The 13302-nt window shown below is 36.5% G+C and overlaps 1 protein-coding gene across 1 annotated transcript in view; it reads left to right on the plus strand.

Moving 5' to 3' along the window:
* Positions 1-13302, plus strand: part of UTP20 (UTP20 small subunit processome component) — an 87909-nt gene that overhangs the window by 64070 nt on the left and 10537 nt on the right. The window contains exons 37-52 of the mRNA XM_039354101.1: positions 23-163; positions 359-496; positions 861-1000; positions 1384-1463; positions 1669-1967; positions 2345-2484; positions 2665-2821; positions 3229-3330; positions 4293-4460; positions 5884-6050; positions 7219-7360; positions 8400-8516; positions 10041-10211; positions 11043-11171; positions 11653-11763; positions 12443-12522. Of these exons, the coding sequence (XP_039210035.1) occupies positions 23-163; positions 359-496; positions 861-1000; positions 1384-1463; positions 1669-1967; positions 2345-2484; positions 2665-2821; positions 3229-3330; positions 4293-4460; positions 5884-6050; positions 7219-7360; positions 8400-8516; positions 10041-10211; positions 11043-11171; positions 11653-11763; positions 12443-12522 (2282 nt within the window). The remainder of the gene's footprint in view (positions 1-22; positions 164-358; positions 497-860; positions 1001-1383; positions 1464-1668; positions 1968-2344; positions 2485-2664; positions 2822-3228; positions 3331-4292; positions 4461-5883; positions 6051-7218; positions 7361-8399; positions 8517-10040; positions 10212-11042; positions 11172-11652; positions 11764-12442; positions 12523-13302) is intronic.

Genomic DNA, 13302 nt, shown 5'->3' on the forward strand with positions numbered 1-13302 from the left:
TATATTTTCTTTGTGGTTTCAGTGCATTCAGCAAGATTACACATCATTGCTATCAAGCTTGATTCGTGCATTTTCAGAGCATCCAGAGTTTCATGACTTGGTCCAGCTAACTGATTATCATGATCCAGAGATGGACTTCTTTGAAAATATGAAGCATATTCAGGTAATAGGAATTGTTGTAACTGATTCTCCTAAAGTAGCATATAAGTTATCTGATAGTGATAGCATGAAAACTGATACCACTTATTTCCTTTTTTCTATTGATATAAAATATCTGCAGTCCATTGTTTTAGTATTCAAATACTTGGGGGATTAAGATATCTCAACCAACTTTAATTTAATTTTTATATTCTTTCAGATTCATAGAAGGGCACGAGCTCTGATGAAACTAGCTAAGCAGTTAGTGGAAGGCAAAACCATACTGAGTTCTAAAACTCTTCAAAATTATATTATGCCTTATGCAACCACTACCATTTTCAATGAGAAAATGCTTAAGGTAAGCTTTTGAACATAAAGTAGGCAAAACTACTTCTGCTTCATTGCCATAAGAAGGATTTACTCCATCAACACTTCTGATCTTTATAAAGCGAGAAAATCGAATTTGCTCTACTACCTTTAGTAGAACGCATAGTTCTTATGGAAAATTTCTTGTGTTGAAGCTTCTCATATATAATGGGGGATGGACATAAAGAGCTGGTTCAGAAAGATTGCTTCCTGTTGCCCACCCTCCTGAAGTGGTCTTGATCCAGCTAAGGGAGCTATGGATTTATTTTTACATTAAAAAGAAATGCTAGAGGAACAACTTGATGTTGAACAGGTTCTGTAGTTTAATCTCCGTGATAATACTCTTTTTTCCTTAGCATGAAAACATGATAACTGCATCAGTTGAGATGGTGGGAGCTGTCTGCAGACATCTTTCTTGGTCAGCTTACCTCTACCATTTGAAACATTTCATCCACGTATTGCAGACTGGACAGATCAATCAGAAACTTGGTGTCAAGTACGTACATTAAATGCCAGTTTTAAGATTAAGGTTATAATCATTTGCATTAAATAGAAATAAATACCATTGAATGCTATGGGCCTCTAAATAAATATGAGTGATTTTGAAGTTTGGAAATTATGCTGTTCTTACATTAGTAATATTTTTAAAAAGTGCTATTTCATTATAGTTGACTCACAATTATTTTGGATTATAAAGATTACACTGTATTGCTGTACATATATTTATTTTGTGAGATTTATCTGTTAATCCAGGCTTATTTTCACCATGACAATAGTGGCTCATTTTTTCCCTTATTTATACAGAGTGTTTTGTAAACTGCTTGATAAAGTTGGAAAGAACTCAAATATATTTCTTTTCTTTTGTTTTTAATTTGAAAGCGTGCTAGTAATGGTGCTGGAGGCTTTTCATTTTGACCATGAAACTCTTGAAAAGCAGCTTTCAATTATTGAAAAGGAAGGTAAGTTTTTTAATTTCTTAATCTGATTGAGGGTACCTTGGCCCATGGGAATCTATTCTGCCTGAAATAAATTATGATGCCTTTTAAATTTTTTATTGATATGCTAAAGTATTTTATTACAGTTTTTATTTCTGTTTTATTCCAAAAGTATTAATTTGGATTAATTAATGCCATAGTATTTTCATTCATTTTATGTAACACGTAGATGCTGTGGATATCAATCCTGAAGTAGAGAATGAAGCCATGGAGATGGAACTTAGTGATGGAGAAGAAGAAAGCCAAAAGATCAGCAAAGAACAGTCTTGTGTTAATGAACAGAAAGTGTGTGCTGAACCTAGGTCTAATCAGCCTGCTAATGAAGAAGATGAGAATTTCCAGAAAGTTACAAAAGCACCTTCATTCCTGCCCAGGAATAAGGAAGAGTTGGAGTGTCTGATTAAACATATTCAGGAAACAGTGACTGGCAATATATTGCCCAAATTGCACAGATGTCTCATTGCAAAGGTACATTTTAACATTTCCTTCTTTTTTCTCTCTGAGACATTCAAGTTGGCCTTATAGGGATTTCTCCTACCTTTATTTCAGAATAATAGTGCAAGAAAGGTCAAGCTGCAAAAGAGCATATAGAGATTTTTATGATCAAAAGAAGTTTGAAATCTAAAATGCCCTTAGACCTTGTCCACCATTCTAATCAGCCTTTCTTAACACTTCTCCTAGCTAGGGTATGATTGGAATTGCGGTCAAGCCCATCCGGAGGAAGCAGGTCTAGTTTATACATTAAAGTAGACTGAGTATAAATTTCTTCTCCAGCAGAAGAAAGATATAAAATGCATCTTATAATAAAATGGTTACTGAAGAGTATTTTGTTTTGGTACTGATAGGTGAAAAGAGATGAACAGCACAAGATGGTGAAATCCAAGATTATCAATGATGAAGAGGTGGTGCGAGTGCCAATAGCTTTTGCAATGGTCAAGCTAATGCAGTCTCTTCCTCAGGATGTTATGGAGGAGAATTTGCCAGGGTAAACATTATATTTACAATCTATATAATCCATAAATAATTCACATATAAATCTTTGGAGATAAAGCATATCAACATAGTATTAAAATGTTGTTAGAGTTGAAATGAAACTTTTTCCACTGGTGTTTTGCATTTTTCCATTTGGCATCTTTAGGTAATTGTAGTCTGTCTTTGTTTCCAGCATTCTTCTGAAAGTCTGCTCTCTTCTGAGGAATAGAGCACAGGAAATCCGGGACGTTGCACGTAACACCTTGATGAAAATAATAGAGGCTTTGGGGCCACAATACTTGCAATATGTCTTAAAAGAGATGGTGTCAATCCTTGTCACTGGTTATCAGGTAAGGACGAAGCATAATAGATTTCAGGAGGATTCTGGAAATCCTTTTTCATTCTGCTTTTATTACCAATCCATAATTGCAGATAGTAACAGACTGTATTTGCAGAACTATATCCAAGAATGACTGCATTTTCTCCTAAATAAGCATATCACTTGACATTGGGTTAATTGTAGTGACTGCTCAAGATTTTTTTTAAAAACCTTAGAAATATTAGAAATAACATTAGAAAGTTATTTTGAAAGTTTGAGAAATACAGGATATACTTTGAAGACTGATCTGCTAGACAACCATAGAAAAACTGTGGAAAGATATAGCACACTGTAGTATTTTGACTTAAATTTTTACAATATTCATTTGGTGGTTCTCTTTTCATTTAACAAATATAATGGTCTCTCCTAAATATGTAGGTCCATGTGTTAACTTTCACTGTTCACCTCTTGCTGAAGAGTCTTGCCAACGATCGACTTAAAGTTGGTGATTTGGATCCATGCATAGAACTATTGATGGAAGTACGTGTTTACAGCATATGAAAAAATTAAATGCAAAATTAATTTATTTCACCAGGTCTTTAACTTAACTCTTCCACAGGGAAAATGTTATGTTGGGTAACACCAAAGTTAAAATTCTAGCTCTCTGAAGAAACTCAGTTCATGAGCTGTTTCCTTAAAAAAGAAAAAAAGAAAAGAACAATTGTTTGATCTTTAGCTGGGCTTTCATAATGTCCAGATACACAACCTATGTTGATATGTGATGCACAGGAAGACGTTATGTTGATAAGGACATAGCATTGCTTTTTAATGAATTGGACAAAGCATTATGATTTGCTGGCATTTATTGGATTTTAATTTTCTTTTAAGCAAAAGAAGGCTGTGTTTAAGGTATTGTACTTCTGATGTATAACTTAGGGCAGTGATGGCGAACCTTTTAGAGACCGAGTGCCCAAACTGCAACTCCAAACCCACTTATGCATTGTCGGGTGCCGGGTGGGTATGGCCCATTGGGTGGGTGTGGCCCATTGGGTGGGCGTGGCTGCCGTGGTAATGGCAGACTGGGTGGGACTAAAAAGTTCAATCAATCAATTCCAACTTTCCAAGATCTTTTTTTTTTCTGCAAGAAGTTGAAATTGACTCATTGATTGAACAACATGGCAGTGGAGGCCTAAAGCGAAAAGGTTTTATAAAATCCAGCTGAAGGCCTAGGACTGGGGTGACAGCACACGCGCCCACAGAGAGGGCTCTGAGTGCCGCCTCTGGCACCCGTGCCATAGGTTCGCCACCACTGACTTAGGGTTTCTTCCTCTCTCTTGTATAACAGCATAGACTTTTGTGGTTAATCTTTATGGTGCCACAAAATTTGTGCAGCAGTGAAGTAAAGAGATAGCTGTATGGAAAGTTATACTGAAAACAGCAAAAGAAGCTATAACTATTTCATTATTTTCTGATGCTAAACTATTCTTGTTTCTCTTGTAAAGATTTTCCACCGTGAATTGTTTGGGGAAATAGCTGAAGAAAAAGAAGTAAAAGGCATCGTTTCCAAAGTTATGGAAGCTCGTAGAAGCAAAAGTTATGATTCTTATGAAATCCTTGCCAAATATGTAGGAAAAAACCAAGTGATTAAATTTATTCTTCCATTGAAAGAGGTACGAAGATAGAATTAGTGTACATTGAGACTTCCTAGTGGGATGTGTCTGAATATAGTAACTTTATTCTAGTGGGCAACATTCTGGGCAGAGTGAGTAAATTATAGCCCCAGAGCTGCATATAGATCCTTTTTGACAAGTCTTTCAAAAACTTTTCACCATTTTGATACAGGAAGCTACAGCATAAGAACTAAAACAAGCGTAACAAGGGCTTAAAAGAAGAAAATACTGTAAAACCTGACCCCCCTCTATCACTTTGGTCCCAAATATAATCCCTGGTCATTAAAATGTCTTTTTTGATAATTAATCCTGCTAGGGCTCATTGTAGGGCGTATGGGTACTTTAATGAAAAGTTGTATGTCCATTTTATGTATAAACAAATAAGTATAACTGTACAGGTTTTTCAGATACATTAGTCCCTCCTATGCCAGTTTTGGCTGAGAAGAACATGGATTAACCAGTTAATCTCATTTATATGTTTAAGTCAGGAATGAATAAATTTCTGGGGACTAGAGGTGGTACTTAATATTTTAGGAAGAGTCAAAGACTAAGGCAAGGGACATGTCATGTACATGGCCAGACAGTAATTTCTTCCTTCGGGGGAGGATTTTTGGTTGTGATTTTTGTTGTTTTCTATATAAAACCTAGCTCTGACTTATTTTACAGTTTTCCTTTATCTGGGGACAGTACTGGGAAACAAGCTGTGGACTTTCAGTAACATTGACCAGAGGCTCTGAGGAGCACAAAAGAGGTTAATGATCTGAAGCTTCAGATTGCCCACCTTACTGTAAGATGACTTCATGATCTAGGGTATTCAGAGTCTCTTTCCCTCAAAATTTTGCCAAACTACTGTTTCCCCATCTCTGTCATGATCAGTCCAATAGAATATCACCTTTCCCACTTATAATTTTGAATTTTCAAACTTATTTTTATTTACGGAATGGAAAATCCACAAATTAAGAAATGGCCTAGATTATCGTGTAGAACCATTTTACTGCTTTTGGATTCCAATTGTCCACCTGATCTGCAGTTTCCCCTTTTTTTCTTCCAATGAATTCAGTCAGTGTTCCAGAGGCTGTAGAAATACAGTATAGGAGAATTTGGTTAGCAGCTGGTTGATGCCTCTCTTGTAGAAAGAGGACAGACACACAATGAATGTTCGTATACAGTTTCTAGGAACATTCTGATGAATAAGAAATTGGAAGAAAAATGGAGAGAGGTTTTTCAGTGACACAGTAGAACACTTTTAGATATCTCCTTTGATGTAGAGGCATGGGAAAAAGCAAAATGATTCATCCTCTCAGAACATGTTTCTGCTGCAAAAAGATGGGAGTTGTGAGTGTTGAAAGTGTCCTTCTAAAAAGATTTCTATTCCAGGATTTGCTTTGTAAGGTGATTGCTGAACTGCAATGTTGTCCTGTAGATTTTGGAGAATACAACCAGCCTAAAAATGTCTCGAAAAGTGCATGAAACTTTACGACGAATTGTGTCTGGATTGATAGTGAATAAGGAAATGACTGCAGAGACTGTTCTTCTACTCAGCCATGGTTTGATTAGTGAAAATCTACCATTGCTAACAGAAAAAGCAAAGTAAGTTTAGGAAAAATAAAATTATAGAAAACTAAATTTAGTTTGATTCCCCCTGTTATTTGGTTGCCAATAAATGTGATTACTGTATACAGAATTCTAGTAGAAAATATATACCTGAATGCCTAAGTCTTATAAATGTGCAGCAACATACATATTTATATGCAGCGAATCCCATTTAATTATCATAAATGCAAAGAAGTCAGCAACCTCTGGTTTTGTGTTTCTGTAGTGCCTACCATTCGGGATTTTCCCATTTGTTTATTTGCAGTTCTATTGTTTCTAATGAAGCCATAATTTATTTTAACCAGCATTTGATTCCTTCTTCAAGGCTTTTTTTCCCCTTCCTCTAATGAGGGCATTCAATGCACACAGCAGTCTTTTGAGATCAGTATTATATGATTGATCTTTTCCAAACCCTCAAGAAGGAATGGCTTCATTAAATAACTGAGCATATCTTGGAATATATACCGTATATTCCGGCGTATAAGACGACTGGGCATATAAGACGACCCCCAACTTTTGAGAAGATTTTCAGGGTTTAGAAAGTTGTCTTATACGCCGGAAAATACGGTACAATATTGAATTTCTGTTTATAGATGAGCACAATAGGAGCTCCATTCCTTTGCTGCTAGAAAGCGAGTATTGCCCACCGCTGCTTCCCTAATGCTTCCTGAACTCAGCTGGCATTTTTCCCCCCATATATTTTATTGATTTTTTAAAACATAAATCACTTAATAGTTGGTAAACAGTGTGTTTGCTGGGTTTACATTTGTAAAGAAAAATTTAAATGGGATTTTTGAATGCTTTGTCCTGCTGGCTGTGGAATTCTGGGAGTTGAAGTCCACATGCCTTAAAATTGTCAAGGTTGAGAAACACTGTGTTAGTGCTTATTTCTGTAAAAAAAAATAGGGCTGGCCATTAGGGGGCAGATTGGTTTTAAATTCAGAGAACAGCTACCCGGCGTATAAGACGACCCCCGACTTTTGAGAAGATTTTCAGGGTTTAGAAAGTCGTCTTATAAGCCGGAAAATACGGTAAGCTCATTCTAAATGTCTCATTTTGGTTTCCTTTCCTTTATCTGCCTAGTAAGTGCCTTTTCTTTGATTAGAAGAACTGTCTGCTGAGACCATAATTCTTATTTTTGCTTTCTTTTTCAACAACTTTTTAGAATGAAAGCTGCAGTTCCTCCAGATCCTCGTTTGCAACCAGAAAGCTGCCTCTTACTACCACCAACTCCTATTCGAGGAGGTCAAAAAGCACCTGTGAGCAGCAAGACTAACATGCATGTCCTGGTTGAGTCAGGGCTACGGGTAAGAAGTGCCAGGCATCATTCCTTATTCTCTCTTTCGCTGTTGTTTTTTTCTGTTTTAAAATGTGTAGCTTCTGTAATAAAGTGAATCCAACCCTTTATGTTTCAGTTGCAGGAACACTATAAACAAACCAGATCAAACTTCATGATCCACTTTAAAATTGTTGAAATAACTTCATAGCTCTAGTTTCTTCCTATATGTTAGAGTTTGGTCACTTGATCAGAATAAAGAGTTGAATGGACAGGATCCCTTCAGTTTTGAGAGAACTGCCAATGTGTATAAGACTGCAGTCCCTTTCCATCCTTCACATCTGGGGTTTTTCTTTCTAGGATAAGGATAAATCATGACTTGCCATTATATTTGAATGCATATATTATAAGCATAGGAGACCCTGAGGATTTTACTCTGCTATTCATTGCCAGCTGGGGGAGGGGTGCTCATCTCCATTTCAAGGCCATTGAGCCAGCGCTGTCTGAAAACATTTCCGCAGTCATGTGGCCATCATGACATCAAGGAGCGCTGTTACCTTCCTGCCAAAGTGGTACCTATTTATATCAACTTGCATTTGTATGCTTTCAAACTGCTAGGTTGTGAGGAGCTGGAGCAAGCACAGGAGCTCACCCCATCATATGGAGCTTGGGTCTCGAACCTGGGCTGCTAGCTTTCCAGCGGATAAGCTCAGCATCTTAACTGCTGAGCTCTATATTATTAGCATACGGAGATTGAAATGAGAACTTTGGAAGTCACTAAGAGAATGGGATCTGTATGTCTTGCCATTCTGCTTTAATTGAGGCAAATTATAAAAAAAACAATAAAAAGTTGTTTTTGTGGAAAGTTCCTGAGCAGTATTACAGTTAAATAGACTTGAAAGATTGAAAATATATTTCTATCCATCCATTTCTTTTGTGCTTTCAATCTTTTTCATGCTTGCACTCTTCCCTATTCATGTGCTGCATTTCTAAAGTACCACTGTAATTTCCTTATAAATCACTTCCCTTTTTAGCTTAAAGGCCGCCTAATATTTCTTTATTATGCACAGCTGCTGCACATGAGTTTGAAGAGATCTAAAATAAATTCTTCAGATGAGCATGTTTTAGAAATGATGGATCCATTTGTACAATTGCTTATCAGCTGTCTTCAGTCCACAGATATTAAGGTATGATGTTTAGCAATATGTAACTAACCTTATAGCAGTGCAGACAAGACTATAGAGATCAACCCTAGAACAGTAATAGAATTGGGAGAATGCATATTCGCTGCTTAGATATCAGTACAGAAAATCAAGAGTTTTGCATTTCTCCCTTCAGAAATTAGGATGACCCTTGGTCTTTCATAAGGCTGTGAAGACTTGGTTGTATTAGTGGGCCTGGGATCCTGATTGAGTTAAGGTCCCGTTTCTTGGCTGTATCCATGGCAAGAGTAGTACTCAGTGTCTGTATGTATTTATTTTGTATTGTTTTGATTGTTTTTAATTTGTTTCTATATTTTATGATGTATGCTGCCTAAAGTCAGTTGTTAAGATGGGTGGCTACAGAAATCAAACAAATGAAGAAAAATAGATTTACTTAAAGTTTTTCTATTTAATGCAAATTTCTGGATTTTACAGTTGCAGAGAGAACTTCAGAATAGAGATACATAACTGAAAACCCTAGGACTATAAACAGTCCCCAAACCTTGGCCTCCAAGAACTTTTAAAAATTGTCACTAGACTGTAGTTTCCGTGCATTAGAAGTGAATCAAGAGGTCGACTGACAAGATTTGCTAAGATGCTTGCTAACTTCTTGCTTCAATGGCTACTCAACTTGCCATTGAATTGGGGGAGGGGAAGCTTGGGAAAAACAGGATTTTTAAGAAGCCATCTACGGACCGTGGGAACCAAGCTCACAAAAGCAGGTGTCTAACAGAGAAGTGGACCGTTCTCATAACAAACCAAAGAAATACCATTGGGCAACATGAACACTTGGTGGGTGGGGGTTATGAAGAACAATTGTTAACTAACTAGATTTTCAGGTGGGAAACTTAGAGCTGATTTTACTTCTTCAGTATCAAGATGTGTATTCAATAAAATTTATCTTTTATGGCACCTCAAAGCTGTAGAGTTTCCTCAATGCTGAATTCGCTAGTCGGACAGATGACATGGACTCTAGTACAGCGGTCCCCAACCTTTGCAGCTTGGCAGCCCAGTGAAGGGGGAAAGAGGGGAGCTGGGCCTCCCGAGTGGGGGGGTTGGATTGCACCCGTGCACATGCTTGCAAAGCTCGTGGGGCCCAGTTCCAAATAGGCCACAGCCCAATAATGGACTGTGGCCTGGGGGTTGGGGACCCCTGCTCTAGTACATACCGTAATATATTCCATATTAGCCAGAAGGTTAGCAAAATTAAAGGTGCTCTGCTTTGGTAGAAGTTTGCTTTCCCTTTTATGTTCTAGATTATATACCAATCATTTATTTTGTCTGTTTTTTTAATATAATCTGTATAGTAGCCTTTTGAATGTAATAGTAAGATAAACTATTGATTTGGCCCATGTGGTGCTTGATTAGGTGATACTAATATTTGGTACATGTGATTGTTTGTGGAAAACCCATAATTTTAAATTTTTAAAAGCTCAATAATCTTAGATTTCTGATTGCTACCAATATTTTAGTGAGCCATAGAAATCATTCTTCTTATTTTCTTTTCAGGTGATTACTGGTGCTCTTCAATCATTTCTCTGGGTTTTAAAGTTTCCTCTACCTGCTATAGATAATAATATGGAACAGTTAACATCACAGCTTTTCCTCCTATTGAAGGATTTTGCTAAATCAGGTGCAGCTAAAGGACAGAATTTTCATTTAGTTGTCAATTGTTTCAAAGTAAGTCTTAACCAAATGAACAGTTCATTGTTGGTCTTGGATGAGTTTTGTCTAGTATTATATTACCTGTGCGGTAAAGAAGGTATCGCTGCCTTCTTGGAATCTGCATATGTTAGCAAATTATACTGAAGTGTACTTATTGGTGATCTGGAGGCTATTGTGCATGCAGAAATCTCAGTAGCAGTTTTTAGTATTTTGTCCAAAGTAATCATTCATTGTAGAACCTACTCAGCAGTGTTTGCAGAAATAAAGAACTACACAGGTGCCTCATTTGGAGATAAATGAAACTGAGTGGGACAGTGTATTTTGTAACAATCTGACTCAGTTTCAATGTTGTGGGAATTGTTTCAATTTCCATTTACATTTTTTCTTAATAGCACAAAAAGGAAATCATTCAAAAACTTGCCTATCACTAATGCTTATCATTTTTATTATATGTATCCTCGTATGTGTAGATTTGCTTATTGTATATTTTTGATTATTCAAAGAATTGTAAGTCACTGCGTACCATTTTATATTGAATTAAAAACATGCCTAATTTTAAAAAAAAGTATTGAGCTGCAGAAAATAAAAAGTTCAAAAGGTATAGCTTCATCTCACCTCAGAAAAGGAGTGCATGGGTATAATTCAGCAATAGGTTTCATCAGAAAGAAAAGACACTACTAATTTGAAAAACAATAATGGAGGCTTAGTCCCTATTTAATTCTATTTAGGCTTGTAATCTTCGTGGGGAAAGTGATATTTTTGCACATCTATAGAGTAAGATGACAATTTTTTATTTGGTAGACCAGCATATAATTAAGTTTTTTAACACAAATTTTTAATTTGCAGTGTGTAACTCTGCTGGTGAGGAATACAAAGAGTCAGATTACAGATAAACAATTGCAAGTTTTGCTTGGATATGCTGAAGAAGATATTTATGACTCGTTACGACAAACCACAGCTTTTGGCCTCTTAAAGGTAGTAACATAACAAATTGTCATTTAAGAATTATTGTTTGAAAACTGAATGACTTATTTTGTATTTTTTGTGAATACAAAAAAAATAGCTTAGCTATTTCTCCTGCAGGAGAATATTATTCAGCATTATCTTGTTGTGTTGCATCTCAGCAAGCAGGATAATTCTAAGCCACCAGCACTTTGCAGATAAGCCACTGTTCATCAGGTGAGCAGAATATCAGTCTCACCCATCTGATGGCAGATCAGAAGAGATGACAACTTCCAAAGTGGCTGATTGGACATAAAATAATTCTGATTCTACTGAATGGATATCTCAAGGGTTGGCTTTTGCTCAGATTGGTTAAGCAGTTGGGTTTCTGAAGTGTGATGTTTTTGTGCCACCAGGACAAAGAAAGGAAAATTCTATTGTAAATTGCTTTTGATAGATTAGAACAACTTTACCCTGCCTCATATTTTACATTATTTTCTTTGTTTTTTAAAAGGCTATTTTATTTAGAAAATTAATAGTTCCAGAAATCGAAGGTGTCATGCAGAAGGTTGCAGATTTTGCCATTACAGGCCAAAGCGAGCAAGTTCGAATTCAATGTAGACAGGTTTGTATACATATTAAAAATGTCCTTTTCATTATTAGAATTATTTTCTTAGGAGCACAAATATATTTTAAGTAATTTTATTAAATCGGAGATAATGGTTATAATGGTGTGGGAGCTGAACTGACCCTTAAGAAGCTTACTGATGGGCAGGGCTTTTTTTGTCATAGAACGCCCAGAACGGAGTTCCAGCACCTTTTTTGGATGGAACCTTGTAGAGTAGGCAAGGTGGGTTGTATGATGTGTGTAAGTTCCGGCACCTTTTTTTTTTTTTTTTTTTTACAAAAAAAGCACTGCTGATAGGTATTTGCTAGCAATAGAAAGGATCATAGTTAAGAAAGTTTACCCACTATGGGATGTAGACTCTTTTTTTAACCTCCTTGGCTTAGGATCATATATACATTCTTTTTTTTCCTTCTGTACTTATACACTGATCCTTTTATAAATTCCCGTGCCACTGTGCCCAATGGTGTGGGGTATACGTGTGTGGGTGTGTATTTACATTAAGTTTTCCAATGTTGGTTAATGATTATTTTGGCTCTAAAATTAAATTAATGAGATTAACTTGTGAATATTTTCTGCCTGCTGGCGCTTTGATAGTTATCCTGTCTTTGTAAATGGGAAAATAACTTTAAACCATTTATATTAGTATTGTTTTTCCTGGTTCACTTTTCTCCCCCAGATTTTTCTGAAATACATAATTGACTATCCCCTTGGGAAAAAGTTGAAACCCAACCTCGAATGTATCCTTGCCCAGCTTAAGTAAGTACTGTGGAGATAATTCTCAAACCATGAGAACATAAATATTAAACATTTGCTTGTTTCTTTTAAATGATTATTTTGTAATTGTTTTTCCCTTTGGTCGCAGATAAACAAATGCATGTGTTCTAAGCAAAATCCTGTAGTGCAGTGTCTTCAGACTTGGCTCTTTTATGACTTGTGGACTTCAACTCCCAGAATCCCTCAGCCAGGCACGCTGGCTGAGGAATTCTGGGAGCTGAAGTCCACAAGTCATAAAAGGGTCAAGTTTGAAGACCCCTGCTGTAATAGGTCTTACTTATTTCCCTACCATGTTTGTGTTGTCTGTTACTGCCTCTCACATCAACTTTTCTACCATTCCTTTATCTCAGAGGTGGGGAGCGATGGCCCCTTTCTGACTTGTGAACATCGACTCCCAGAATTCTGGCTCAGGACCTCTGGGAGTTGAAGTCTACAACTCACAAAGGGGCCATAGTTACCCAATCCTGCTTTATCTGAAGATTCCAAGGGCTGAATATGAAGTCTTCTGAAAGCTCTGAAATTGGCCTATGGTCATTTCTTAAGTTTGCCAAATTTCTATTAATGCTTGAATTTTCTGGGCTATGGATACTTCTATTAAATAATAGAACTTTATGTAGTGCATAGACATTTGCATAACTTTGTTTTTAGATTAGATATCCTGTCCAGATAATTGGGTTTTGGCCAAGAGCTTGTCATGCTGAACAGCTGAAAAGAAGATGATGAAGAGCTGCTAGCAGTCTGTCTCCCATTTTGTTGTGAATG

This window comes from Crotalus tigris, unplaced genomic scaffold, assembly GCF_016545835.1.
Source record: "Crotalus tigris isolate CLP2741 ecotype Arizona unplaced genomic scaffold, ASM1654583v1 scf7180000018548.2558034, whole genome shotgun sequence".
NCBI lineage: Eukaryota > Metazoa > Chordata > Lepidosauria > Squamata > Viperidae > Crotalus > Crotalus tigris.